At 35.1% G+C, this 27,759-nt stretch overlaps 1 protein-coding gene across 2 annotated transcripts in view; it reads right to left on the reverse strand.

Annotated features, from left to right (window-relative positions):
- The window catches only part of LOC150099389 (protein lifeguard 1-like), a 260,287-nt gene that overhangs the window by 71,808 nt on the left and 160,720 nt on the right, over positions 1-27,759 (reverse strand). For both annotated transcript variants that reach the window (XM_090403359.1, XM_090403360.1), the window contains exons 7-8: positions 23,858-23,903; positions 5,139-5,180 (exon numbers count right to left, since the gene is read on the reverse strand). In XM_090403359.1, coding sequence (XP_090259485.1) covers positions 5,139-5,180; positions 23,858-23,903 — 88 coding nt within the window. The remainder of the gene's footprint in view (positions 1-5,138; positions 5,181-23,857; positions 23,904-27,759) is intronic.

The following is a 27,759-nucleotide window of genomic DNA, read 5'->3' on the forward strand; positions in this document are numbered from 1 at the left end:
CAAGTATTCTTGGATCTCCTAACCATAATACAAGGATAAGGCAGTTATCCCTATGCCTCCAAGTATTCTTGTCTGTAAAATGCATGTGTTCTACTGGCTAGTTTATCTGTTCTGAGATAAACTAGCCGGTAGAACACATGCATTTTTCACTGAGCAATGAAAAACCTGAGTTTCTAGGAGAAAAAATCCTCTACCTCTGTATGAGACCGGCTAACTCACCTTTAGTCGAAAGAGACCAAATAAAGGTTCCTCACATCGTGGACGGGAATTGATCACAGGTCTTTCCGACCAAAGGGCTTTGTCTATACCGACTGAGCTACAGAGGCTCACCAATATTACTGTATTAAAGTATTAATATGAATTTGTTCTCTGACAATGTTATGAATAGGATATAGCTTTGATGTATTTTTTTTTTCACTAGATGTCAGGCCAGCAGAATAACAGTTGATCAAATCAATGTCACTTTGGCATACTGTTTGAAATGTAATATAGCTTGTCATTGTGTGTGCGCTCCAGCTGATGACCTTAACATGAAAGTTGAAATGTCAGGAAATTAGAGTAATTATTCCTAACGCAGATGTATTCGTTATAATTTACCGAAATGAATATATGCAATATTAAAAGCAAATAACAGAGAAATTGGTTGAATACAAAAAACCTCTTTACAATTCTTCACTGATTTAACAAAAGCAAACAGTGGTTACTTATAAGTATTATTTTTCAGGAAATAACATATACTAAAATATTAATTATAATAACTTTAATTAATGTTTATACAAATAAATAACGGAAAAACTCACATAGAAATATTATTTAATAGTATAATTTTCGCCTGTGTGTCACAGGCATCTTCAGTACAATTAGGCACAAAAATTAAACACTAACTGACAATTCCAAAAAGCGCCACCTAAGTAGCTGGTGTAAGATAACTAAAAAGGTCAATAACTTTCCTAAAAAAAAAAAAAAAAAAATTTAATACAATAAAAAGTTAGGAAAGATTAGCTGATTTGTAAAGTACTATCTCCCATAAAGGGGATAGACGTAAGCCGTCGGATCTGTTTAAGTTAGGAGAATGAAGTAGAGTTTCACATGCTTCTTTATAAAGGCGTTCCATGAGAAACTGACTTTTGTGAAGAACTCTTGTCTTTCTCCAATGAACTCTGTGTCTAGTGAAGATGGCATTTTCTGCAAGTCCAGACTTTTCAGGTTTAAAGTATTCAATATAAGATTGGTGTTCTTCTAGCCGAATGGAGGCATTTATTTGTATAGTTATGTCTACTCACGGTTTACCTCTTTTAAAAATTTAATTAATGTTTTCTTATATTTTGGCAATGTTACATTGCCATCTTCAAGGATCACAAAGACAATGATATATATGCCCACAGGCACTAACACTGGGTAAATGAGGCTGAAAAAAGCCAACCAAAGACCAGTCACATTCCCTAGATTTTTAGGACTCTAGACCCGAATTAGATTGCCTTTCTTCAACCTCATTTGCCCAGTGTTATTGCATGCATGCACATATTGTTTTTGTGATCACTGATGATGGCAATGTAACATTGCTGAAGTATAAAATTACAATTATTTTAGTATATGTTATTTCCTGAAAAATAATAGTTACAGTTAAACAATATAATAACTCAGTTACAGTTAAACGATATAATTATTATATCGTTTAACTCTAAATGAGAAAAATAAGAAAACACACACACAGAGAGAAAGCTAAGAATAATTGGATATGCTGATGATATGTTACTAGTGGAAAATGAAGATGATCTACAAAGTTTATGAAATACATTCAATAATGAAGCAGAAAATAAAAATATAAAGATATCAACCAAAAAAATAAAATTAAATTTAATTAATTTGCATTTATAAGGCAAGGAGCCTTATAAATGCAAATTAGAAATTAAAGGGAAAATAGTTGAAGTTAGTAAAATTAAATATTTAGGAAGAGAAAACCAGTTATGGATGTCACACAAAATGAAGTGCAAGAGCAAGCAATAAAAGGTAGTAGAATATCTGGATGTTTCAGTAGCCTCATCTGGAAGAATAAGAACATAAGCAAAGAAACAAAAATAAGAATCAATAAAGGAGTAATCAGACCAGTACTGATATATGCAGCAGAAACATGTGCAGCAACTACAAAAATTAGAGAAAATTGTAAAATACAGCCAATTAATGACTCGATTCAAAAACAGAAAGAAGAATGGAGCAATCATATAGAAAGAATGCAGAATAACATATGGACAAATAAAAGTAAAGAACTGGATACCAAACAGAAAAATAAACAGTGGAAGATTATTCTTAATTACAATAATTAACATTATTGCAATTAAGATTTTTACAATTATTATAAATAAGATCAAAGAACTGGATACCAAAGCAAAAAATAAATAGTGGAAAACCAAGAAAAGATGGCAGGACGGCCTTTGGAGGGGCCATCCTGCTTCAAAATGGAGGCACTACAAACATTTGTGCTTGATACTGAAAAGACAATGACTTACTTCTTAAGATATTTGAAAAAAAATTTGTTAAGATAAAAGATTAATTTTTTTTAAATTAAGTTCCATTTTATTTTATTTGCAACTGCATTTAATTATAATTCAGGAATATTATTATTATCAGACTTATTAGAATATTATTATTATTTAAAAATATATTTTTTAACTTTTATTTGTCCTCTGATGATAAAATAGCATGATAAAAGTTATGCTTAATAATAAACAGTCACCTAATGGTGAATACAATTCAAGTATTACAATGTATAAGTCACCTAGGCATAAGTAATTACAATTAGAGATAAAATACTCTAAAAAGTATTTTTATCACTGAACAATAAAAAAAAAATCATCCAAGAAAAGGCAATATATGTGATAAATCCAGGAAAAGGTGGTAAAATCCAGAAAAGGCTGCATACAAAGTCATTCAATAAAACATTCATGCCTAAGATAAGATTTGAAACTAGAGCCTAATGGTTGAAGAGGAGTAACCATTTGGACCATCAAGTGATGAATAAGCAAGAGTCGAGTTTTAACAGTGAGGTAATGAGGTCAATATGTCTGTTACTTTGTGTGTATGTGTGTGTGTGTGTACTCTGGCTGGTGTGCTGGATAAAAAAACAAAGTTATGAGTGCACTCTCGGTGAATTAGTTTAAAGAGAGCTATGGCAGGCAATGCATAAACCTCCTACAATGAGCCTTACCAAAAATTCTGGTAACACCTACTCAACTCAAATATGGTAAACGTAATCATATCATATCAAATATCATAACAAAAAAGACTTAGAAACCAGCTTAGGCAGTTCAATGGATGGAAGAATTTGAAGGAGGAGGAGAGGTGATCAGTATTGCACTGGAGCTAGTTAAGAAATATTTATTAGCAATGATAAACTGCATACCATGAGATATGTAGTTTATCATTGCTAACAAACAGAAAAAGATGAAAAAGAGATTAAGGCAAAATTAGAAAAAAGAGAGAGATGGAAAACAGCAAGGAATGTATGGCTCAAACTAGGAAGAGTGACTAATGTAGTAAGAATAGAGAAATTAGAATATAAGAGGACACCAGCACTGTGAGCCAAGGAGGAGAATCCCAAGGAATTCTTTTATTTTGATGTGTAGTCAGAAGGAAAATTACTGTGGACAAATGATTTGATGGATGGAAATGGTAGCTGGTTAATAATGAAACTGTGTAAGGATAGTAGTGGAAGTAGAATGGAGGTGTCAACCTATAAAACATTAAAATTTTAGAAAAATTAGTAAGAGCTCATATACAAAATTGCAAAGATGAGAGGGAGTGTTATTTATAAAGGTCAGCAGGGATTTGTTAAGGGTCACTCTTGTTTTAGAACCAGGTTGCTTTTTTTTTTTAATAATGTAACAAGAGTGGTTGATGAAAGAAAGGTATATAGTATGATTTTTCTGGATTCTGCAAAGGCATTTAAGTTGCAACATTCAGGTTGTTTAGCTACTGGATTGGAAATTGGCTTTCATGGTATCCTCTTATCAGAATTAGGTATTGGGGAGCACTATCAAGAAGGTAGGTTACAAGTGGGATTCCACAGGGTTCGGTACTGGGACCATTACTATTCAATCTTTGTATTAATCATATTGTCTGGATTGCAAGGAGATATTCAGTTGTTTGCAGATGAATTTGGAAGAGTTATTGGTAATGGTGCTAAGTTGTGGCTCTTCAGGAGAATTTGAATACACAAAAGTGGGCAAACAAATGGGGATGTTTAACACAGTGGAATGTAAGGTTTTGTAATTCAAGATCCACAGATGAGAGTATACAGCTTCTCATGGTGGAACTATACTGGAAGAAGTAAGAATTCTTTTGAGTGATAGTAGATATCAAGTTCAGGGGACATGTTGCATAGATCGTGAATGCAATTCAGAGGTCTCTGTAAACGTGAAGAGAGCAGTGATATAGATAGAGGGTGGCAGTTCTATTATAAGGCTATCCTGATCAGAACATCAGGATTACTGTACTCAGATGTGTTACCAGCATTTGAAGGGGAGGAAGTAACTTTGGCATAGATTCAGTGTGGATAATAACAATAATGATATCAGGTTTGCAGAACACTGGTTACAAGGATAGCATGAGAGTAGCTGACTTTTTTCTTAGAGAATTGCAAATGATGCAGCAGCAGCATTGTAACAAGTGTATAACACTTCGTGGGGAATATGTAGAATAATGTGTTAGTTACATGGTTCTTCCTCAATTTCTTCATGGTGATTATCAGAACTTCTCAACCCCCCCCCCCCACCTCATAAAGCTGTAGAGAAATATTTACCAGACTTACACTGGGAGAGATTTTTCATATTGCAGAATGAGGAGAAGACACAAAGATCCATCCCGGTAAACTGAACAAGGAAGTAATGAGTAAGAGAGATGAAATATTTTGCATGGATTGTGTGTGTGGAAGGGGGGGGACACAGAATGCAGTATTTGAGATGCTGGTGAGTGCACATATAGTGAAGGTGCAACATGAAAGATTGTCATTCCAGGTGGATCTTCCATGATAAAATTCCATGGAGGTACTAATAAGTTTTTATATTTCAAAAACATAACAGAAATAATGTAAAATTCTAACAGCTAGATGAATTCAATGGATTTTATTTTTAAATACTTGCCTTTGTCTGGAAAGCAAATATTGTTAGCCCAAGGCATACCACCTGAAAAAAAGAAATATTTATTTATATAAATTTTAAATAATTTCATATAAATATATAAATTTATATAAAATATAAACAATTTCAAATTACTATTGAAAATGTAAATATTAATGGGCAAAGGATGTTTCAGAATATATCATTACAATAATACAAAAAGCACAGAAGTCCCTCCCTAATCTCTCAAGAACAATAATTACTAACATCATATTATTATTATACAAGAGACCTCCAGGGAAGCACAGAGACTAATCAAAGGAGGACACATCACTCACACCACATCATACTTTCTCTTGAATTCATTCAAACTATCTGCACTCAAATGCAAGCCATTCAAATCATGCACCACCGTATGAGAGAAACATGTAGCTCTCACTTCTTTTTTGACTTCATTCATTCTCAAATTTCATGGATGCATTCTCATTCTCTCTCTCTATGGAAATATTCCATCTACCATTATCCTGTATGACTCTTTAAGAGGTTTGTAAGTCTCAATCATATCACTCCTCTTTCTCCTGTTTGCTAGTGTCAGCAGTCTACAAAGTCTCAATCTACATTCCACAAACCTGATATCAGCTTGAAACTCACCTTTGCATCCTCTCCACTGTATCTGCATCACCTCGGAAATCAGGAGACCAAGTCGGTACACAACAATCCAGATGAGGTTATATCAGAACTTTGTGAAGAGGCAAAATGACTTCCTTATTCTTACATATCAACTTAGAGGATAATCTGCAATAATTATCCCCCGAGTTGTACATTTGCACTCTTTGCCTTTTTGGCTCCTGAACTTCAACTTCTTATCTACTAAAACTCCAAGAGCCTTAGTTTGGTTAGTTTCTTCAGCATACTCCCATCAATATATTACACCAGTGGATATCTCAAGACATCAAAATGCATTAATCTTACATTTGCTAACATTGAACTAACAGCAATTTGCACAAGTCCATACTTCCAGCTTAAATTATTCTGCAATGTCAGTTGCATTTCTGATTACCCTGCCTATCTTTGTATTATCAACAAACAGCTGTATATCTGCTGTTTTATCCTTTCCATCCAATGTCATTATCCTTATGTACATGGTATTCCTTTCTACTTTCTTTAATCTTTCAACTCCAAGGACACATTCCAATATTGCATCACTAATGTATTTTTTAAATACTTTCCCATGCACAGCTGATATCCCTCCTATCTAGCAATCGATACCATGGGAATGGACTTGGTATTCTTCTCTGTTGATATAATTTCTTGCTTTGAAGTTCAGCATGTAATCTTTTCTAAATGGAATATCCACGCACTGTGCTGATGTGGGAAGTGGCTAAGTGTGTGAATATTCCATAATTAAAGTCACCAACTGGAAGCATAACAGTCATGTCTTTTACTGAAATTCCATTTGATACTATAATCAGGTCGAATACACTTAGATCTGAGCGACTATTCTATATTACCTGCTTAACACTAAATGGTGATCGCTCCCTATTCCCAATCCACTGCATACTCTTGTATTCCTGAACCAGAATGAAGCAATTGCTAACAACAATAACACTGTCAATAAGCTTTTTCTTATTTCTTCTTAATGTGTAAATTTGTACCCATTTTTATGTTGGGACATTAGGTTAGTAACGACTAGTTCATGTCCTGAACAGAAATCCAGCAGGTACTCACCACTATTACTAGTTTTGCTCTACTTTCCAATTTTTCTCAAAACACAAAATGATTTCGGGTTTGTGTTCATTTATTCTGTTCGGACCCATCATATGTGTGCAAAGATGTCTACATGTGTAAGGCATTAGAGAAGAATAGAAATCTGCAAGTTTCCAACTGTGTCAGGCAGACTGCAAACAAGAGTATACAAAAGAACATGCAGGTAGATTATTAAGTCTGTACACGAATGCTAAGAGTATCAGAAACAAAAGGGTAGAGTTTGTTGCCTTAGTCAATATGTTGCGACCTCAGATTGTAGGAATTAGTGAGACCTGGCTATCAGAATCAGACCAACTAACTGGTATCGAGTGTCATGGGTACAGTATTTTCAGGGAGGATAGAGTGGATAGGAGAGGAGGGGGTGTGTGCTGCTAATGATATTGGATGACTTAAATCCAGTTAGAGTTGAGACCTATGAATGTAGTAATACTACTACCAATATTTCATGTGGCAGTGAGTTTGAAGCCATCTGGTGTGAGGTGGAATCTAACAAGACACATTACATAGTGTGTCTTGTTAGAAATAGAAAAGATGAGCACGAAAAGAGTAATCATAATGGGAGACTTTAATTATCCAAATATTGATTGGGTAGCAGTAGAATCTCATGAGAAGAATGAAAATGGATTTATTGAGCTTTTGCGGGACAACTTCCTCAAGCAGCATGTGACAGAGGAACTCGAGGTCAAAGAATGTTAGATTTCATTATAGTGTCAGAGGACGTTTCAGTTAAAGACGTAACTATTCTGCCTCCAGTTGGTGACAGTGATCATGCGGTACTCACTTGGGAAGTGACTAAATTTATGAATGTTCCATTCAGAAAAGGTTACATACTGAACTACAAAGCAGGAAATTATGACCAATTGAGGAGTATGCTGAGTTCAGTGGAATGGGATCGGTTGCTGGATGGAAAGAATATCGACAGTGCATGGGAAGCATTTAAGCAATACTTAAATGATGTGATATCAGAATGTGTCCCGAGAGTTCGAAGAACTCTTATTAAGCAAGAGATTTGTAAGAAAAGGACGATGTGGAAGGAATACCGTTTGCATAAAGATGGCGTCCGTTATAAGCAGCAGGCTAGAATAGTCACAGCTGTTGTACAGAAAGCAAAGTCTGATTATGAAAAGAAACTGGCTCTGCCTGCTACAAGAATTCTATCGATAAGCTGCAAGTAAAAGAAAGAATGAATATGAAAGAATAACTCTTCTAAATCCAGATGGTGTGAGGGTTACAGATGCAGAAGAGTTTGTTCAATTAATGAGTGCCCATTACGGAAAGCAAAGTCTGATTATGAAAAGAAACTGGCTCTGTGTGCTGAAGACAACCCACAAGAATTCTATCGATATGCTGCAAGTAAAAGAAAGAATGAATATGAAAGAACAAATCAACTCTTCTAAATCCAGATGGTGTGAGGTTTACAGATGCAGAAGAGGTTGTTCAGTTAATGAGTGCCCATTACGGAAAGCAAAGTCTGATTATGAAAAGAAACTGGCTCTGTGTGCTAAAGACAACCCACAAGAATTCTATCGATAAGCTGCAAGTAAAAGAAAGAATGAATATGAAAGAATAACTCTTCTAAATCCAGATGGTGTGAGGGTTACAGATGCAGAAGAGGTTGTTCAGTTAATGAGTGCCCATTACGGAAAGCAAAGTCTGATTATGAAAAGAAACTGGCTCTGTGTGCTAAAGACAACCCACAAGAATTCTATCGATATGCTGCAAGTAAAAGAAAGAATGAATATGAAAGAACAAATCAACTCTTCTAAATCCAGATGGTGTGAGGTTTACAGATGCAGAAGAGGTTGTTCAGTTAATGAATGCCCATTTTGTTAAAAGCTGTCAACCTGGTGAACGCAACATTGAGCTCACTGTTACCTCTTCATTAGATGAAGAAACGCAGGTGTGTGAGACTGAGGTATCAGAACTGTTCCACAAACTGAATAAGAATTCAGTAATAGGGACTGATGGAATATCAGCACATGTGCTAAAAGAGTGTTCAGCTGAACTGGCGAATATGAAGAGTGTTCATATTAAACATCCTTTGACCAGAATGTTTAATATGAGTCTCAGAACAGGGAAGATTCCACAGGAATGGAAAGAACGTATGGTAATTCCATTGCACAAGAGTGGTGCAAAGGCCGATGTATCCAACTATTGACTGATTATTATCTCAGGAGTGGTAGTGAAGATTTTGGAAAAATTGGTTAGGGCCTGCATTCAGAAATGGGTTGACAGTAAATCTCTACTTTGCAATGAACAACATGGGTTTACTAAGGGAAGGTCATGTTTAAGTTGAGGGATATTACATCCCATATCGTTTCTTAGCCGAATGCGGGATGTAATATCCCTCAACTTAAACAAGTCATATGTCGCCGAATTGAAGCCTTTGGCTCTTCATATATCTAATAAGGGAAGGTCATGTTTTAGCAACTTGCTCACATTCTATAACAATGTTACCATTGAACTAGACAAGGGGAATGGATACACCATGATACTTTTGGATTTTGATAAGGCTTTTGACAGAATACAGCATGGCAGACTGCTGCATAAATTGGAGAAAACGGGTTTGGGTTATACAACATTAACATGGATAAGAGGATGGCTGACTGACAGATATCAAAAAGTGATATACGGGGGATCTGAATCTACAAGGTTTAAGGTAACAAGTGGTGTGCTGCAAGGATTAGTGCTTGGCCCACTGTTATTCAATCTGTACATTAATGATATTGGGAAGGATTTGACAAGAGACATACAGTTATTTGCTGATGATGCAAAGATAGGTAGGGTAATCAGGAATACTGTTGATATGCAGTCTTTGCAGAATGATTTGAATAGCCTGGAATTGTGGGCATGGGAAAATGGGTATCAGTTCAATGTCAGTAAACGTAAAGTCATTCACTTCGGCATGATTAGATATCCAATGTTGTATTATATTGGTGGGATCAGGCTAGAAGAAATTGATAAGGGCTAGGGATCTTGGAGTGTTAGTAGATAGGAAATTGAAGTTTAGGGGCCATGTGGCAAAGATTGCAAATATACAATGATAATTGCAATGCTGAAATGAACGTTCATATATAAAGATAAGGATGTTATTTTGCCTCTTTACAAGGCCTTGATAAGACCTCACTTGGACTAAGCTGCGCAGGTCTGGTCTCCTGGTTTCCATTGTGATTCTGATATATTGGAGAGAGTACAAAGGAGAGTGTTAAAAATGATATCAGGATAGTGGAATACTGATTATGAAGATAGATTGAGAATTTGTAGACTGCAGACACTAGCAAACAAGAGAAAGAGGAGTGATATGATTGAAACTTACAAACTTCTGAAAGGTCATACAGGATTTCAATTGATGGAATTTTTCAATTTATGAAGGAGGAAAGGACGAGAGGGCATCCTTGGAAGCTGAGAATGAAGGCTGAAGAAGGGTGTGAGGGCTAGATTTTTCTCTCAGAGGGTGGTGCGTGATTGGAATGGATTGCCACTGGATGTTGTGAGTGCAAGCAGTGTGAATGAATCCAAGAATAAGTATGATAGCTGGTGTGTGTAGTATGTGGCCTCCCTCGATGAGTCTCTGACTCCCTGGAGGTCTCTCTTAATAATAATAATATCTATATGATTATCATTTCCTACTTTACTGTTTAGACCTCTGAAGGGGACCAACTTTTCTTTGTGTTGGCTACCTTCTCTAATGCATTGTAAAATTCCTCCAATTCTTCCTTAGTAGAACCTTCTGTCAAACACCATAGCACAAAAAATTCTCTTTGTCCAGTTCCCATTCTGATATTCACCCACATCACTCTTTTGATACTGCATACCATGCAAGAAGATTATCCTTATATTTAACTGTCAGGTTTTGAGATACAAAAATAAATGTAAAAAATGTTGTTCTGGCCACTGACGATAGTTTCAAACTGAAATATTTGGCAGCATATTTAATAAATATTACTTCTTGTGCTCACGCGTAAATAATTTATGATAAAACTATAGCACAAGTTTCCCTCAAAACTAAAAATTAGCTATAGATAGAAAAACACAGATAAAATAATACCATCAAAAAAGATCACTGTAGCTAGCGATTTAATGTGAAATGGAACTAGATAACACCAGAAATAGGTCAAAGATTTAATGAACCCAAGCAAAATAAAAGTAGTGTTAACATATTACAGTTTTGTGCAGACAATGAATTGAAAATAACACATTTTACTAACATAAAGAACATAAAACAATATGGAAAAATACCTTAAGTAAGGTTTCGACAATGGGCTAACAGAGTAACTGACGGCATAATATGCACTGGAAAATTATATCATTGAAAAAATTTCAAAAGATACATAGATTGATATGATTAAAGAAAAAAATAACTACTGTAAGAAGAACTATTAAAACACTTCAGTTAATTTTTGGTATTAAGACCACATGTTTCTTAACATATAAGAGCTTTAATAAAATAAACAATATAACCCAACAACTTTGGTAAGTCACTGGACTTACATCACCAGGGTATCAAAACTTATATAAAAAAGACTACAAAAAAATAAATTACACAATAGTAGATGTTATCAGAACTTCACAATTAGTACATACAAACAAATGTCAGAAAAACCAGTGTTAATCGCTCTATGTGCTTTGGAACAATGCTAATTGTTGCTGTCACAATCTGTAGCATGACGCATGCCATTTGACAGATCCATGGTTGTTAGATTTTTGAGGAAAACAAACAAACTTAGTGTAGGCTTAAGCCTTGGTTTTGTTACATTGTGTGTGGGGATCTGAAGAATTTCTGAGGGTTCTTGAAACTTTCTTGCAAAACACTATGATCAATATATGGCATTTCTGTTTCTTGCCAACGTACTCGGTGGTCTGCATTTGTTGTATGGAAAGTTAATCCTGATTTGTGTAGTCTTCTTTTTTTTTTTCAACATCTTTTACATGTTCAGACATGCAAATCTCTCCAGATCTTCACATCTGGCATACATATGTGGATGCCACAAAAGCACTGAATTTCATCAACTCCTGTTTTTTTTCATGGGAGGATGCAAGAATCTTGAGATCTTATACACTGGCAAAAAGTCACTTTGACTTTGTAATCATGAAGCAACATTGCAAACTAGGTAACATTCTTGATGTAAGGTAATGTGATTACATTCATGAAATCTTGTTTATATAAAGGAGCTGTATTGAGAATTTTAATAGTCTTCAGGTTGTTCAGCGAGAGTATGTCTCAGATAGCACAGTTCTTCACTCTTTTTTTTTTTTTTTTTTTTTGCATACTGGAAATGTTGCATGCTTTACCTTGTAATGTTTGAATCACACCTATCTTTTGTAATAGATGGTGGTGTGAAGTGGCATACAAAAATCTTCCAGTCGCAGTAGGTTTTCTGTAAACTGAAAAGAACAATCTTTCTTCTTTTATGTTTACTCAAAAAGTATGTCAAGGAACATAATTTTTTTTTGTAATCTTCTAGTTCAAGAGTGAATTTTATGTTTGAGTGCAAGTTGTTCAGATAATCTTCAAACTGAGTTAAGTCATTCTTTGTTCCTGGCCAAACAATAAAAATGTCATCAATATCATCTATAGACCAAGTGTGGTCCACAGGAAGAAGTGTGGTCTACGTGCCATTTATCTGTTGATAAATGGCATGCAGATGCCATTTATCAGCAGATTAGCACAATGAGTGTAGCCCAAACAATTATTATGGGACACTACAACTATGGGGACATCAAATGGAAGGAGGAAAGGAAACATGGCAAGATGGAAGTAAGATTTATACAGTTGCTAAGGGATAATTACATGAAGCAACATGTTATAGAGAGGACAAGGGGTTTGAGAATGTTAGATCTGATAATAGCATCAGAAGATGTATCCATAATCAAGGTAGGCACTCTGCCTTGATTATGGATAAAGAATGTCAATAGTGCATGGCAAGTGGTGAGAGTAGCAGTATCAGACTGCATAACCAAGGTTAGGAGGATAAACCAAGTTGGAATTAAGTGAATGAATAAAGATATAAGGCAAGAGCTGCAAAAAAAACACTGTGGAGAAAATATAAAGAAAAAAGTGATCAGCATACTCATGAGCAGTACAAAGTGCAAGCAAGAAGGGTGACTATTATGGTAAGAAAGGCCAAATCAGACTATGAGAGAAAATTAGCCAAACAGGCCAAAGTAAACCCAAATGAGTTTTTTCGTTATATAGTGAGTAAGAGGAAAAATGACTATAGAAAGAAGGTGACTGAACCAAAATAAATTATGGAATTGCTGAGTGATCATTTTGTAAAGGTGTATCATCCAGGTGATGATTTTACAGTTGATGTTATAGACATATCAACATTGAGGGAGATGAACACAGCAGTGAGACTGGATGGCACATCAGCCCAGGTACTGCGTGAATGTGCAAGAGAATTGGCAATGCCTCTGACGAAGTTTCAACCATTGCATAAAGGTGACTCCAAGACAGAGGTAGCAAACTACAGACCAATTAATATACCAGGAGTGGTTGTTAACATTGGTGCACTCAGGAGAGGGACAAGGGTCCCTGGCCCCCTCCAAAAGAAAAAGTGAAAAAAACACTAGAAAAATTTCCAAAAATCTTTTCCTAATTAAAATTCTTCTTCTTTTTTTTTAAAATTTATGTTGTGTCGTGTCTTCTATTTCTATGCTACTTATGAATTAGTGGCCCCATAAGGTGGGAATACCCTATAGCGCTCAGGAATCCTGGCCACTGTGAACGCAAGGCGGATGAAGTAGTGCTTGGGCGGACCGAGTGCTACTTCGTTTGCCTGAGCCGGACCAGAGGAGATCACGGGTATCATGTATTGGCGATCACTGCAGATGCTCAGTCATAGCTTGTATGCAATGCGTAGTGTGTATTCTCAAATTGTCTACTCAAACCCCCCCCCCCAAGATTAAATCCTGAGTGCACCACTGGTTGTTAAAGTTTTGGAAAACTTGGTGAAAGGTAAAATACAACAGTAGGTGGATAGGGATGCGATACTTTATAGTGGGCAGCATGGCTTTGTAAAAGGCAGGTTTTGTCTTAGTAACTGATTCATATTTTATAATAAAGTGACAACAGAATTGGAAAAAAGTAATGGTTACACCATGATACTGCCAAGGCAATTGACAGAATACCACATGGTAAGCTATTACAAAAGCTAGAGCAAATGGGAACAGATATGAGGATAGTAGCATGGATAGGAGAGTGGCTGACAGACAGACACCAGAGAGTAGTATATGGTGTAGTGGAGTCTAGGAGAATGATGGTGACTAGTGGAGTACCTCAGGGTTCGATACTGGGGCCACTACTCTTTAATTTGTATATCAATGACATAGGGAAAGATTTAAGGGATATTCAGTTGTTTGCTGATGATGCAAAATTGGGAGGGACAGCAATAGTTGATAAAGGTGATGTAGATATCCTGCAGGATAATTTAAATAAATTGGCATTATGGCCAAAGGATAATGACTGTCAATTTAATGTTGCAAAATGTAAGGTTATGCACTTCGGGTTGAAAAGGTTGCATATGATGTATCATACTGATGGTATTGGATTGCAGGAAATTGATGAGGCTAGGGACTTGGGTATAATGGTGGGCAAAGAGTTTAAGTTCAGAGGGTTGCAAAAATTTGGTAAAATAGCTCAAAGGATTACTTGGATGTTGAAAAACATGCTAACAAGTAAAGATAAGTTACAAGGCTATGATTTGGCCACATCTTGACTACTGCACATAGATCTGGTCATCTGGGTTTCTTGGGAAACAGGAGGTGGTAGAGAGAGAGAATTCAGAAATGAGCGATTAAGATGGTGACAGGTCTGTGGGATACTCCCTACGAGGACAGGCTGAAGGTTTGGGGGTTACAAAGTTTAGTTTATAGGTGGAAAAGAGGGGCACGGTAAAAACTTTTAAGACATTAAAAGGGTTTTATAAAATTGATGCAAGTGAACTTTTTCAATATATGACAAATGAGAACTAGGGGGCCATCCATGGAGCTGTGTAAGAATGTGAGAAGGAGTTTGCAGACTAGAATTTTTGCATGGAGAGTGGTGAGTGAGTGGAATGGATTGCCAGAATTGGTTGCGAGTTCCCTGACAGTGAATGGATTCAAAGACAGGTATGATAGGATTTGTGTTTATAATGGTTAATTTGAGTCTCCCACAATGAGTCCTCAGACTTCATGGAGATGGCGTAAAAGAATAATATAAAGCAATGACGTTTTTGGTTTTCAGTAATAAATTTCAATATCATTCTTTCCGAAATTCTTTATTCACCAGCTCTAGAAAATCTCTTTATGAAGAATTCTGAAAATAATCACTGCAAGAGTGATAAAAAATAATATTAAACAACAAATCTCAAGCCTTAGGAGAGAAAACAGTTGAAAATAAAAGGAAGAGATCAGGAAAGTCACTAGCAGTGTGCTGGATGGACCATCATTGTTTAATGTGTATAGAATGATATTGAGACTGGCTTAATTGGAAATACTTGCATTTTTGCAGAATATGCAAAGTTAATGGAGAATGAGAGTTATGAGTGAGAAAGTAAGTGGAGCTACCAGGAGTTTGCAGTTGTAAAGTGCAAGTTTGAAATTTGGTAAGCAAGGATGAGATAAGACGATAAGGAAATTTTGAAGGAGATATGAGAGATGAGACATCTAGGAGTGGTAGTGAATAGGGCCTCAACGTTTAGGAGTACAATTGCTTATAGCAAATGATGAGAAGGACCTTGACATGTAAAGCAAAGAAGTTATGGTTACATATGAGGTGTTGATTAGGAAGCATACAGATTACTGTGTTTGAATCTAGTCACCTGGTTTTCAAGGGAATATCTTGGAGAAGGTTCAGAGAAGATATGAAAACAAGACAGTGCCATTTACAAAGCCTATTGAAGAGGATGGAGATATGATAGTCAAAGAAGTTGGTGGTTGGGAGGGGTTATTACCAGATTAATGTGGATGAAGAAACAAGTACCAGATTAATGGAAGGAAAATATTACTGCCTAAATAAAAAGACGATAAAATAGATCCAAATAATTATTGATGGATTAATCCTATTAACAGGACATGTACTATCCAGAACATTTAGTTCCTGCATGGAAAGAGAAAGGTTGATCTCTCTACAGAGGAAATAAATGTTCTGTCTAAAAGTCTGGATTTAACCATAGCACCCAAAGTTGTTCCTGTAATGGATTTTTTTTTTTTTTCCTGGTTGTAGATAAAACACTGGGATGTGATGTTTCCTCAGATATTGCTAACCATCTTTGTTTTCAAATTGCACACATTCTTTTCAAGTCCAAGCCTCCTCCTTCAGATATGTCTTACCCAGAAATGAAGGCACTGCTTTCTCTCTAAGGAAAAACATTAATTTTGTTTATTGATAAAGAGAAAGCATCAGCAATTTCCAGATTGGAATGAATATTACAGAAAACTAACATTAATCTTCCATGACTATTCTGCATATCATCCTGTTGCTAATAATCCTACTACTAGCCAAATTAAAAAAATTAAATACTCATCATTGACAGTGCTACTTCCTGGAATGAGGAAACAAAAAAAGAAACTTGAAGTCTATTATGAATATCCTCCTTAATTGTATGGACTCCCTAAGATCCACAAAGCAAATATTCCATTATATCCTGTCATAGTAGACTGCATTGTGATAAATCGCAAAGTGCCTGTCTAAATAACTTTTGATATTCATGGGAAAAATCTTTAATTATTATAAACATTTTGCATTTCAGAAAAAAAAGATCAGAGCTTTGTCTTCACTTGAAGATCTCTTATTCAACTTAGATATTGTGTCATTATTCACTATTGTTCCCCTAGATGAAACACTGGACTTTTGGCAAGGCTTTCCTGTGGATATTATTTGCCTTTTTGACTTCATCCTTTGGCTATTTCACATGTCAAAATAAGCTTTACCAGCATATTGAAGGTACATCAATCCTTCCATCTTCTCTCTGGATGTCACCGGGTGACTGTCTTTGTCCATTTTTATCACTTTTCATTATACGATATGTCCTGCTCATCTCCATTTCAGTTTTAAAATCTCTTCCCCATGACCTACACTTTTGGTTCTTCTCTGGATATGGTACATGGGTAGTTCTCTTTCTCCAACACTTGCTTATACAATCCTTATATTACAGGTATGTGGATGATATCATTGTGGTTAGGCATGGTTCACTTACAGAACACATTTTGTAGACCAGGACTCCAGAAATTCATTCATTAGAGACAAATGGCAAATGAATTTTCAGCCTTGTTGCATTCAAAATGTATTGCCTTATTTTTTTCTTGCAAAATTTACACTTTTTTTTTTTCATTTTAAAATATTTCATTCACTATCAAATTATCACAGAAGCCTCCAATGAATATAAATAAACAAGGTTTTATTTTCAACAGGAGATGACATCTTATGTAATTAATTTAATATGTTAATTTCTTTGTATACTGTTTGTCCATGCCACAAGTTGGTTTAAATGGAGATGCTCTCAAACATATCTGGCTACTGTTTCTGAAATGTGAAAACAGGTAGCACTATTTATCTGTGGGAGAAGAGTGTTTTCCCATTATGAGTGTCATTTCAGTTGTCTCTAATTACACTGCTTCAAAATATAGTACATTAGTTTATATCACCCTGTTATAAACTAATTAAAATCTACAGATTAAATTTAAAATAAATAGACAAGTATTCTCAAACATTTTACATAACTTGCAAGTAATCGCCATTCTTATAAAAATCAGAGATACCATTAAACAAAAAAATTTATTTAATAAGATCGATTTTCATTTGTTTCACTACCAACTGCAATTCTCTCAACATCCTCTTTAACCTTTCAATAAGCATGCAGTTGTAATGTAGTATTGGCATAAGCTTATTTTCACAGTGAAATTCAATTAAACTTGAACTAGGATTCAAGTTTAATTTGAATGAATTATGAATTCATTCAAATCGACTCTTCTTCTAAGCCCTTTTTATAACCATTTATGGTTATAGGCCTCCCCCATTTGTTTCCATCTTTCTCTGTTGAAGGCTTCCCTATGCCAGCATTCTCCACTAGCTCGTCCTTCCATCTTCTCTCTGGATGTGCTGGCATTTGTCTTCCTTCCTATGGATGTCACTGGTGACTGTCTTTGTCCATCTATCACTTTTCATTATACGATATGTCCTGATCATCTCCATTTCCTTTTAAAATCTCTTCCCCATGACCAACACTTTTGGTTCTTTTCTTATATCATCATTTGTTATTCTGTCTTGCAGTCTAATGTTTAGCATGGCTCTCTCTCCATTCTATACTCAGTTTTCGTGATTCTGTCCAGTATATATTTGGTTATTGCCAAGTCTCTGATTCTTGTTGAAAGTTTTTCCACTTGGTTATACTATAATTTAAATTAGCCAAGAACTTATATTCTTGGGTTAATCCTTTATCCAAGTGTAAGCAAACAAAGTTTGCAAGTGAAGTAACTTCACGACTGGGCAACTCGTATATAGAGGCTATTGACTTCACATCACTTGCATTAGTATCCAATAATGCAAAACACATATCTTTACTCCCAACTGATGAGACCTCAATAAAGGTGGAAACCAGTCTGGGTAGTGACCCTTCCAATAATGCATAGCATTATACATGTCTGTAAGGATATGTGCTGTGTATTATGAGATTATGTGTATTATAAGAGTTGCCCAGTTGTGAAGTTACTTCACATAGAAACTTTGTTTGCTTGCACTTGGATAAAGGATTAAACCAAGAATATAATTTCTTGGCATTTTAATCTCTGATCCTTAGGTCATAACTGGAATGATACAGTGGTTGAAAAGTTTGGCTCCATTTTCTGTATTTTACTGGACAAGAATCTTTTCAATTTGCCAAAAGCTACCCAGCCTAGCTGAATTCTTCTCTTTATTTTTTCAAGAATGCCTTTTTTTTCCTAATGTAAAAGTTCTTCTTAGTATATGTATGTATTCTTGTTCTTGATCTATTTTATTATTGTCTATTATTTGCTATGCTATTTTAGCTTCCTTCAATATTTGTCATTATTTTAGCTTTTTCAGTCTATGTACAATCCTACTTTATTTGATACTGTATTTAATTCATTCATCATTTCTTCTAGTTCTCTTTTGTTGTTTGCTATTACTACAATATCATCAGCATATCATAAATAATTTAGTGATTTTACCATTGATGTTGATCCCTTTGTCTCTCTCTTTCTCTAGTCTAGTTCAACTCAGGGCATATTCTAATACTGCACTGAATAATTTGGGTGAGATAGTATCTCCTTGGCATATTCCTTTATTTGGAATGGGCTGCTTTGTTCATACATAAGGATACTAGCAGTTGCTTTTTCATATTATTATATACAGTATACTAGCTGTATATAGTTTTGTCTTATTCCATAGTTCTTCATTGCTATTTGGATTGCTTGTTTTTCAACTGAATCAAATGCTTTCTTATAGTCTATAAAACAAGTACAATTGTAAATTGTATTCCCTGCATTTTTCTCTTAGTTAATTCAATGTTTGAAGATGGTCGATTGTGCTAAACCCTTTCTGAATCCGGATTGTTCATTACACTGAGCTTTGTCCAATGATCTGCTGATTCTGTTTGCTATTGTTTTTATAAACAATTCATATATTGGATTGGCAAATAAGTTATTTGCCAATCTTAGTACAAGTTTATGCCGCTTCACCTGTCGCTATTGTTGCACTATTGTGCAGTTGAAAGGTGACATTTCATATAACCTTTCAGTGAATTTTCGTTCGGCCTACTTCAGTTGTGTGTAACATATTTTAGAAATGGAAAGAAATAACGTACATGACCAGCATATTTTGCATTTTTATTTCAAAAAAGGCAAACGTGCTGCAGAGGCCCATAAAAAAATATGCAGCGTATATGGAGATGGTACCTTAATAGAACATGCATGCCAAAGGGGTCTCCCAAATTCTGTTCTGGAGATTTCGACGTCAGTATTGTGCCTTGCGCTCGACCGAGGTTGATTTGAGTGTTATGAAGGATATCGTCAACAAAAATCTGTCACAAACAGTGCGGGAGATTGCTGCAGTACTGAACATATACCATACAAGCATTGAAAACCATTTTCACAATCTGGGATATGTTTCAAAACTTAATGTTTGGGTGCCGCATGAATTGACTGAGGCCAATATGACTGCTCGCATATCCATCTGTGATTCGCTGCAACGTCGCCAAGAAAACGACCCATTTTTGAAGCGGATGATTATGGGAGATGAAAAATGGGTCGTGTATGATAACGTGGTGCATAAAAGATCATGGAGACACAAGAGCGAATCGCCACAACAACCTTGAAAGCGGGACTGCACCCAAAGAAGATCATGCTCTCTGTGTGTGGTGGGATTATAAAGGTGTTGTCCACTACGAGGTGTTACCGTCAGGCAGAACAATTGATTCAACTGTCTATTGCTCATAGTTAACACGACTGGCTCATGAAATTAGCACAAAACGTAATGAATTGGCAAATCGGAAAGGAGTTGTCTTTCACCACGACAACGCCAGACCCCACACATTGTTAACAACCCGAAGTAAATTGTTATGTCTTGGCTGGGATGTTTTGCCGCATCCTCCGTATTCACCGGACCTGGCACCTTCCGATTACCACTTATTCCGATCGTTGCAGAATTCTCTGAATGGGAAAACCTTCGCTAATGAGAAGGCTGTTAAAAGACACCTGGATCAGTTTTTCGCTAGTAAACCTCAGGAGTTTTATGAATGCAGCATAATGAAGTTGGTGGACAGATGGTAAGAGGTCATTGATAAAGAGGGTCAACATATAACTGACTAGTATGTATTATATATATTAAATAAAACGTGTTTCATTCCACTCTGAAAAACCAAACAAACTTATTTGCCAACCCAATACTTGTGACGGGAAGCTTATAGGTCTGCATTCTATCTTTTTCTTGTTACCCTTTTTAACAAGAGTATGATGATAGCTTTGTTTCAACTGTTTGGTATATCTTTATCTTTTAGGCAATTAATAAATAGATTTTTTTTTAGTTCTGTTAATATTTCTCCTGCCACTTTCATCATTTCTAACATAGCTCCATCTTCTCCCGGCATTTTATTATTTTTTATATTTTTCGATGCTTGTTCTATTTCAAAATTTTGTATTTCTGGAATACTTTCTTCTTCCTGTTCTTCTAGCTTCCATGTAACAATATTTTCAGTGCTTGTGGTGTTATACAATTCTGAAAAATACTGTCTAGCCCTTTCTACTATGCCTTTTTTATCTTTGATATCTCATCCAATTTCATTTTCTAGTATTATTTCTTTTTTTTTTCCTACTGTGAGACTGTTTCATAGTACTTTCATATTTTTGTTGTTGTATATTGTTTCTTATATCATTTTCTCTTTATCTTCTTTAATATTTTTTCTGATTTTTCTAGTGATTCCATTGGTTATTATTTTTATAAACAATTTATATACTTGTGACAACAATCTGTGTGATATATCTCTATCTTTTAGGCATTTATTATAATGTTAATATGGGCGTGGTGTTAGAGTAACGAGTGAATGTAGCAGATTTGAGCTGTGCTAAAGAAAAGTTTTTAATCATTGTATTAGTGTATGGTGTGACTTTTTATTGCAAATTGGGTTGCAATTTTTCCTGTTTGGATACAGGTGTCCTTCAGTAGCATTGTAGTTGGAATTTTTTGTTGTTTATATTGTGTTTTGCTACTTGTTTGTTCGTACTGCTTCTGCTTCTGAAAATGGCATCCATAAAGAAATGCACATTGGCAGCATGGAAGGCTTTGATACGAAGATCTAGCTCTGCCTTTGATTTTTTGCAGTGGATGTATTGTGAAAATTGCTATATTTATGCACTGAAAAATTTGAAAGATTTTTGGACTGTTTGGGTAAACGATAAGAAGGAAATCATTAACGTATGTGAAAAGTGTCTTGATAGTAGAAGAGCTTAAGCAAGAGTTAGTAAAAATGAAAAGCGAAATGAAACATCTGGAAGAGAATACTAAACAGAATATTGGTTGATGAGAATGAGAGGGAGGATGTTTGTATTACGAAGAAAGATTCAAAGAATAGTTATACATCTTAAATTGAGTCCCCATTGTATGGAGACTCAATCATCAGAGATGTGATGACTAATAAAGTGCACAAAACATTCTTTCCTGATGGAACAATGAAGCAAATAACTGATCTGTTGCAGAAATAGAAAGACTGGCCATCAAAATTAGTGGTAGTCGTGGGCACAAATTCCTTAGTGGGGAAAAAAAGAATGTTGATAGAGACTTGAGGAGTTGTTGCAGCAGGTAGATAATAATAGTGTTGTTGGAAAAGTCGTAGGCATGTTACCCAGATACGACAATAGTGAATTGAAAAAGAGAGCAAAGATAATGAATAGTAACATGGCTGAGTTGTGTGAGGCAAAGGGGCGAGGTTCAATTTTTCTGCTGTATGGCAAGCAAGAGAAAGAATAATTATGGCAGGTTGACACTGGTGGATAGTCATGGCAGTAGAATAACAGTTGCAAAGGATATAGTGGAATTACTGAATGAGCACTTTATCAGCATATATCATACTGGCATAAACAATGCTGTACAATACATAGGAGGGAGATAAGTATTAGGAGAATTGGAAGTGAAAGAATCAGATATCAGGTCTGTGGAAATATATTTACTTGCATTTTATGAGAAGGTGAGGAGTGTGTTAGATAAGGGAGAATCATATACAGTGATACTCTTGGATTTCGAAAAGTGTTTGATAGATTACCACATGATAAGTTGGTGTACAAGCTGCAGAGGATGGGAATAATATATTTGTTAGATGGATCAGAGAATGGCTCTCTGAATGATACCAACAAGTTGTGTATGATGGAGCAGTGTCTCAAAAAAGGAGGGTAACCAGTGTCATGCCCCAGGTCCTGTTCTTGGGCTCCTGCTGTTTAACTCGTTTCTAAACAATATATCATGTGGATTGACTGTGGATCTTCAGTTGTTTAGTGATGATGCAAAGTCAGGAAGAATTATAAGTAGCACTGCTGATGTTAATTCCCTTCAGAAAGATCTGAATAGACTTTTCACTTGGACAGAGGAGTGGGTTGTAGTTTTAATAAGTGCAACATGTTGCATTTTAGAGTGCAGAAATATAAAGCTAGTGGATAAATATAAAGGAAGTAGATGAGATTTGAGATTTGGGAGTGATGGCTGACAGTAGACTGGTTTTCAGTGTGATGTGGAGTTATTGGAGAGGGTCCAGAGGTGAGTAACTAAGACAATATCAGGACTTTGGAATGCTGGCTATGGAGAGAGGTTGAAGAAATGTGGAATGCAGAGTTTAGTGGATAGGAGGAAAAGAGGTGATATAATAGAGACATTTAAGTTAGTGAGAGGATTTTATCAGATTAATCCAGATGAGATTATAAAAAGAATAGAAAATGAGAGCAGAAAAACCAGAAGTCATCCCTGGAAGTTATGTAAGAGCATGGTGAAGAGAGGTGAAAAGTGTAGATTTTTTACATGGAGAACTGTCAGTGAATGGAACACATTACCAGAATGTGTTGTTAATGCAAGGAGTGTTAAGGATTTTAAGATTCAGTATGATAAACATATTGTCAGTTGCATGAACCTCTCAATGAGTTTGTCAACTCCATGGAGGGCACAATAATATTTCTCCTGCTGCTTTCATCATTTCTAATGTAATTCAAACCTACAGTAACAAATTTATTCATACCTCATTATGAATATATTTGTTGCTGTGACTAAAATCACCAGTGATGATTACTTTTTGAATATACCACTAACGATACTGTTAAATTAACATAATAGTGAATTTGTCATTAAAAAAAATAATAAATCTAGGCATTTGAATGCATGATCTTACATGAATAAAATTTGTTAATTATAAGCATAAACAAGATTTATGTTTCTTTCATTTTTTTAACACACACACACAAACACCCATATATATATATATATATACACACACACTTACTGAACAAATACCAACAGCCCACATAACTGCGTCTGCTTCATAATAGCTAGAATTAAAAAGGGGAGAAGACAAAATTTATTTCAAATGCATAACAAATATTCAAAATAAGAAACATCTACAAATTAGATCTACAAATACATTTACAAATATTTTTATACCATGATAAAAAAAAATGTCTAATTATTAACACTGTTCTTCTTTGTATCTTCTGTCCTTAAGTCAGGTCAAGTCCCTCATGGATAAGAGACTTCCACCATTCTCTATCCAAAGCAAGCTCTTTCCATCAGCTTTGAAATATGCCAACAGCTTTGAAAGTCCAATGTCAGGTTAATTTTGTCATGTCATGTTAATTTTGGTCTTCTCCTGGGTCTTATACCCTCCATTAGTGTCCTTGAATACCATGTAAGGAAGTCTGTCCAGTTCTGCACAATGTAACCAAACCAATGGAGTCGATGCTTTTAACTGTGTTAAGAATTAACTGTATTAATACCGTAACACTGTTACGGTATTAATACAGTCAAACTTGGTTATAGTGAGCACCAAGAGACTGATAAAAGTTCCTTGTTATAACCAGTACTCACCCATACTGGTGATGAGTTGAATCTATCTCCTGTTTTAATTCTCAATAACTCGATAAAAATTGGATTAAAAAAAGAAGTATTAGAGAAAAAAGTAATATAATTACATACTCAGATATTATTTGTATGAATATGCTTGTATAAATACCGTACACTTAAACACAATTTATTTGTCTATAATTTTAAAACCATACTTAATACTAAACAGTTTATTTCTCCATAATTTAAAACACTAATTAATAATAATTGTAATTATCCAACCATTCTTATATACGAAATTGTTGCATTCCAAATTCCTTCAAGGACCGTATGTCGAAAAATCCAGCTTTTTTTTTTTTGTAACGAATCAGTGAAGCAATACTTTATCAACAATTGTAAGCTCACATTTTCTAATTTTTTTTTGTTTTGTTTTGTTTAGGAATATGTTACATTTTTCACACCATGTTCTTATTATGAATAATTTTGACTTTTTCATGAACCAAGAGACACTTTCTTTTAGTAGATATGTTTCTGATGGAAGAATTCGTATTTAATCGATTTTGCAGTCATGGCAGTCTTTTTGTAAAGTGAGGGAGAAGAGCCAAAGGCTAGACACTGGAGAGTAGGTAGATTGGGGGATTGGTTTTCAAGGGCAAGACTGGGTTATAAACTGGTTCATAATCTGATGCAGGTGGTTATAAAAGCTAAGTCAGTACTTTCATTTTGGTTTATTCCAAGAATTGGGTATAAACCAAAATAGCTATAAACCAAGAACTACCTGAGCAATTAAGAATGTTTGCAGAGTTACCAAAATTTGTATGGTATATCCATGTAGTATGCTTGTTATAAAAGTGAGCAATTGTATGGGAATGTGTAAATTAAGATCATTATGGGCTTTTGCTCATTACAGTCATATAATTTCTGTGCTTATTACAACAAAGTTTGAATAATTACTTACCAGTATCAATGACAGATCTGAATGATCAAATTGTTTTATGGTAAATGTGAGAGGCATACTGCAAGTGGAAATGCCAATGAAAGATGTATTTCCTGCATTGCTAAACCTATTCAAACAATGATATTGCACTGTTGTATAAAATAACTGACAATGGCAAAAATTGTAGTTTCAGAGGACAGTTATTAACATATTTGGCAAAAAGAAATGGGTCACAGTTGGATGACTGAGAAGAGACTTCAGTATAGCTTTTGACAAATAGTAAAAACTGAATGAGGCATTCTGACATTATGCCCAATCCTCATCTTCCCATTATTAGTTATCAATTGGATGCTGAACAAATAATGGGCCAACAATTTAGGACTTAGCTGACCTAATTATATTTTATACTGGCTGAAACTACATATACATTATGATTGTAAAATATAGTCAGGAGCCTCCATAGCTCAGTCAGTATACACAAAGCCCTTTGGTCGGAATACACAAAACCCTTAGCTCAGTCAGTATACACAAAGTCCTTTGGTAGGAAAGACCTGGGTTCGATTCCCATCAGTGATGTGAGGAACCTTTATCTTTATGACTAAAGGTGAGTTAGCCAGTCTCATATGCAGGTAGGGGATTTTTTCACCTGGAAACTCAGGTTTTTCGTCCCCAAGAACAGGCAAACCGGCCTGTGAACACATGCACCTACAGACATAAGACCCATCGGGAGGCATACTACCTTATCCTTGATACGGTAGCAGTTAAATGTAGAAAAATCCTCGACACCACAAGGTAAAGGAGGAGGGAAGGAATAACAATAAGAAGAAATATAGTCAGATATGAACTAGGGCATTGCCCAATTATACATGATTCAGCTATTTTCACAGGGGAACAAGGGCGAAAGTGGAAAATTATCAGGACAAACTTAACAGAACTGAAGATAAGCACTATCAAAGAAGAAGCATCAATACAAAAGAAGTGGATCTGGCAGACAAATTAGAAAAGTATTATCTTGTTGAAATAATTGTTGCTAAGACTAAAAGAATGTGAAATTCTTCTAGATAATAAGATGATTTACTCAAGCACTACAGATTAAGGAAAGGATAAAGAAAAGTAGCTACTATACTCAAAATTACAGCATGAAGATGAATTTCTGAATGAGAGCCAATTTCAAGTAGACTAATGCATATATATGTGCCTGTGGTCTGAAAGGAAGCAGAAAAAATTTTTGTCATTAGAGGGAGCAGTTTGCTATAAACAAAAACTAGTTTCTTGTTGGAGATATAAAAAGCAGAATAGGCTATGAATTATGGCGATAAAGAAATGTTTTGATAAAATTAACAGGAAAGGGAAAGTCTAATAACAGTGGCAAGTACTAGGTTAGATTTATTCTCTGGACAATATAAAAATGTGGAATGAGCAAACAATTCATATGGAGAGAAAGAAACAAAACCAAAAAGAACATTATCAATAATATTACTCTGCAGAATATACAATATATAAATAGAAAGTATATTTATTCTTATATTAGAAATAATAAGACATCAAAAGAAAAAAACAAAACACGAATATGAAAAGAAACTGGCTCCAAGCTGAAGACAGCCAAAAAGGATTATATTGTTATGTTGTGAGTAAAAGAGAATCTTCTACAGATGAAGAAGACACAATTCAACTAATGAGTGCTCATTTTGCTAAAATGTCACCAAGTTGGTGTATGCAACACAGAGCTCAATGATACTTCGATGTTGGATGAAAAGGAGGAGGTACTAGAGCTATTGTATAAACCGAATATAAATTCAGCAATAGAGACTAATGAGATATTAGCACAGATGCTGAAAGTGTAACAAAAAGTGCTCAGCTGAACCGGCTGCATAATTTGAGTCTTAGCACATGGAAGATCATGCACTAGTGAAATCCCTCCCAGTGTTGATGCTGATCCACTATATTCTTCCTCTTTTTCACTGCTCTTACATTCTTCATTTTATTTCTGAGTCATTTTTACTATCCAGTCTGTCTTCCAGGTCACATCACTTGGATCCAATACCGTGTTTGATGTGCAGTGTGACCAATGGACATCCTTTTTTTTTTTTTTTAATGTTGCTCCCACCCATGAAAGGTTATTTGCAAACTTATAGTACATTTTGTACCGTGGGTGGGTTAAGGATTTTTTTTTCTATTTTTTATCAATTTTATATATTTTTTGCATTTTTAATTTATTTTTTACATAGTCCAGAAACCCTGCTCTAGAGAACAAACATGGAACTTTATCAAGCCATTTCAGGCCTTCAATAAGTGGGACAGTGGTCTTACATTGAGCGATGAAATTCATCTCCCACTTAGACAATCACAAACATTCATGCCTATGCTGGGATTCGAACCTACAGCCTGTTGGTTGGATAGCAGGTACA

The sequence above is a fragment of the Typopeltis vanoorti genome, chromosome 14 (assembly GCF_054136105.1).
Source record: "Typopeltis vanoorti isolate ZY-2024b chromosome 14, IOZ_Tvanoo_1.0, whole genome shotgun sequence".
Taxonomy (NCBI): domain Eukaryota; kingdom Metazoa; phylum Arthropoda; class Arachnida; order Uropygi; family Thelyphonidae; genus Typopeltis; species Typopeltis vanoorti.